General features: G+C 40.4%; 1 protein-coding gene across 4 annotated transcripts in view; it reads right to left on the reverse strand.

The window, feature by feature from the left end:
* The window catches only part of LOC17896087 (flavin-containing monooxygenase FMO GS-OX4), an 11,280-nt gene that overhangs the window by 5,482 nt on the left and 3,894 nt on the right, over nt 1-1,904 (reverse strand). Inside the window, exon 3 of one of the 4 annotated variants that reach the window (XM_006301598.2) lies at nt 1,670-1,735. The exons of 2 other annotated variants lie outside the window; for them this stretch is intronic. In XM_006301598.2, the coding sequence (XP_006301660.2) occupies nt 1,697-1,735 (39 nt within the window). In that variant the 3' untranslated portion in view covers nt 1,670-1,696. Of the gene's footprint in view, nt 1-1,669; nt 1,736-1,904 lie in introns of those variants that run through there. One more of the 4 variants, XM_023787110.1, reaches the window with a different exon arrangement.

A 1,904-nucleotide genomic window follows, 5' to 3' on the forward strand; every position in this document is an offset into this window, starting at 1 on the left:
CTGATCATGTGTACAAGCAAGCTCCAAGAGCTTCGTATGAGTGTCTGACAACATTTCTGATCAAACAAGGATACGTGCGTGGGAATGTAGACAAAACGTTGTTTATGTTTCAAGATAACAATGGTGTGATGTTTGTTCAGATATATGTTGATGACATTGTCTTTGGATCCACATGTCAGTCGCTAGTTGATCAGTTTGTGAAGAACATGACTCAAGAATTTGAAATGAGCATGTGTGGGGAGTTAAACTATTTCTTGGGACTGCAAGTGAAACAATCAGCTGATGGAATATTTGTTTCACAAAGCACCTATGCCAAGAATCTAGTTGAACGTTCTGGTCTCGCTAAGAGTAAAGAGGCGAAGGTTCCAATGAGTGTGACTGACAAGCTCTCAAAGGATGACGCAGGAGAGGACGTTGATGAAAGAGTTTACAGAGGAATGATCAGGAGTCTGTTGTACTTAACTGTCAGCAGACCAGACATCTGTTTATCTGTTGGAATTTGTGCTCGGTATCAAGCCAAACCAAAGAAGTCTCATTTGTTGGCTGTTCAGAAGATCATCAAATACATCAAGGGGACTGTAAATCTTGGGATATACTACACCAAGGACACAACCAGGAGCTTGATAGGCTACTGTGATGCTGATTGGGCTGGTTCATTGGACGATCGTAGAAGCACAAGTGGTGGATGTTTCTTCATGGGCAACAACCTGATTTCATGGCACAGCAAGAACCAGAACAGTGTTTCTCTGTCAACAGCAGAAGCCGAGTACATTGCACTAGGAAGCTGTTGCACTCAACTCATGTGGATGAAACAAATGGTTGCTGACTATGGTATGGATTCTGATACTCTTTTAATTCATTGTGATAACCAAAGTGCAATCAACATAGCTAAGAATCCTGTTCAACATTCACGTACTAAGCATATTGATATTACGCATCATTTTATTCGTGAACTTGTTGAGGCGAAACTGATTGTGGTTGATCATGTGAGTGCAGAATTTCAACTGGCTGATTTGTTTACTAAACCATTGGATTTTAACAGATTCGTGAATCTGAGAAAATCCATTGGGATTTGTGAGATCTAACTTTCTCTGTGAGTTGTGCTGATCTAAGACAGGGACTGGAGCAAGAACAGACCATGGAAATCCTAAGAATGAATAGAAGATCAGCATCCTGTACTTCGGTTTAAAGAGAGTGGAAAATAGCTGCCTGTCATGCCAACTCTTGTGGACATTCCTGTAAAACGTTGTCGTGATAACGGAGGTCAAAGAGCTGAGGAGAGGTGGAAGTGTGCATGTCACGAGATGTACTTGGAATTGTGATACATCAATAAGTCAATTCCAGTACTCTATTAATGGAGCTCTGAATATGCTATTGAAGACATGCACAAGGATCAGTGATTGAGAAGTCAAGTGATATCACTGATTCACAAATCAGAAGGTTTAACAGAGGCTCGGTCAAAAATCAACGTTCTGAGAGAAGGCTCTGCCTGACTGTTAAATCATAGCTCCACAGGTAGTGTGTTAAACAAAAGTAGTGTATAAAACAAAAAATAAAAAAAAAAAAAGGGTTTAACACACTCCTGGTCCTGCACTCTCCAAAGGTTATTCCAGCTGCCTGTTCATGTTGGGTTTGGAAGCTTGAGTTAAAGGTATGCCAGAGTGAAAGACTAGCCACTGAACTCAGAGCTGATCTGTCAAAGATTCAGAAGGTTGTGGTAGCTTCTAGCTCTGTCCTGAACAAATGGTTGGCACCGAACACAGACGAGAGAGAGACTCAAGGTACATATTTTTGAATGATTTTATGTTAATACTTCCAAGTACTCATATGTTAATTATCATTCTGGGTCCCTAAAGCATGTTCATAAGTAAATTGAGTCTTGCTAAAAGAAAGTTATTTGAGGG

This window comes from Capsella rubella, unplaced genomic scaffold (genome assembly GCF_000375325.1).
Source record: "Capsella rubella cultivar Monte Gargano unplaced genomic scaffold, Caprub1_0 scaffold_2, whole genome shotgun sequence".
NCBI lineage: Eukaryota > Viridiplantae > Streptophyta > Magnoliopsida > Brassicales > Brassicaceae > Capsella > Capsella rubella.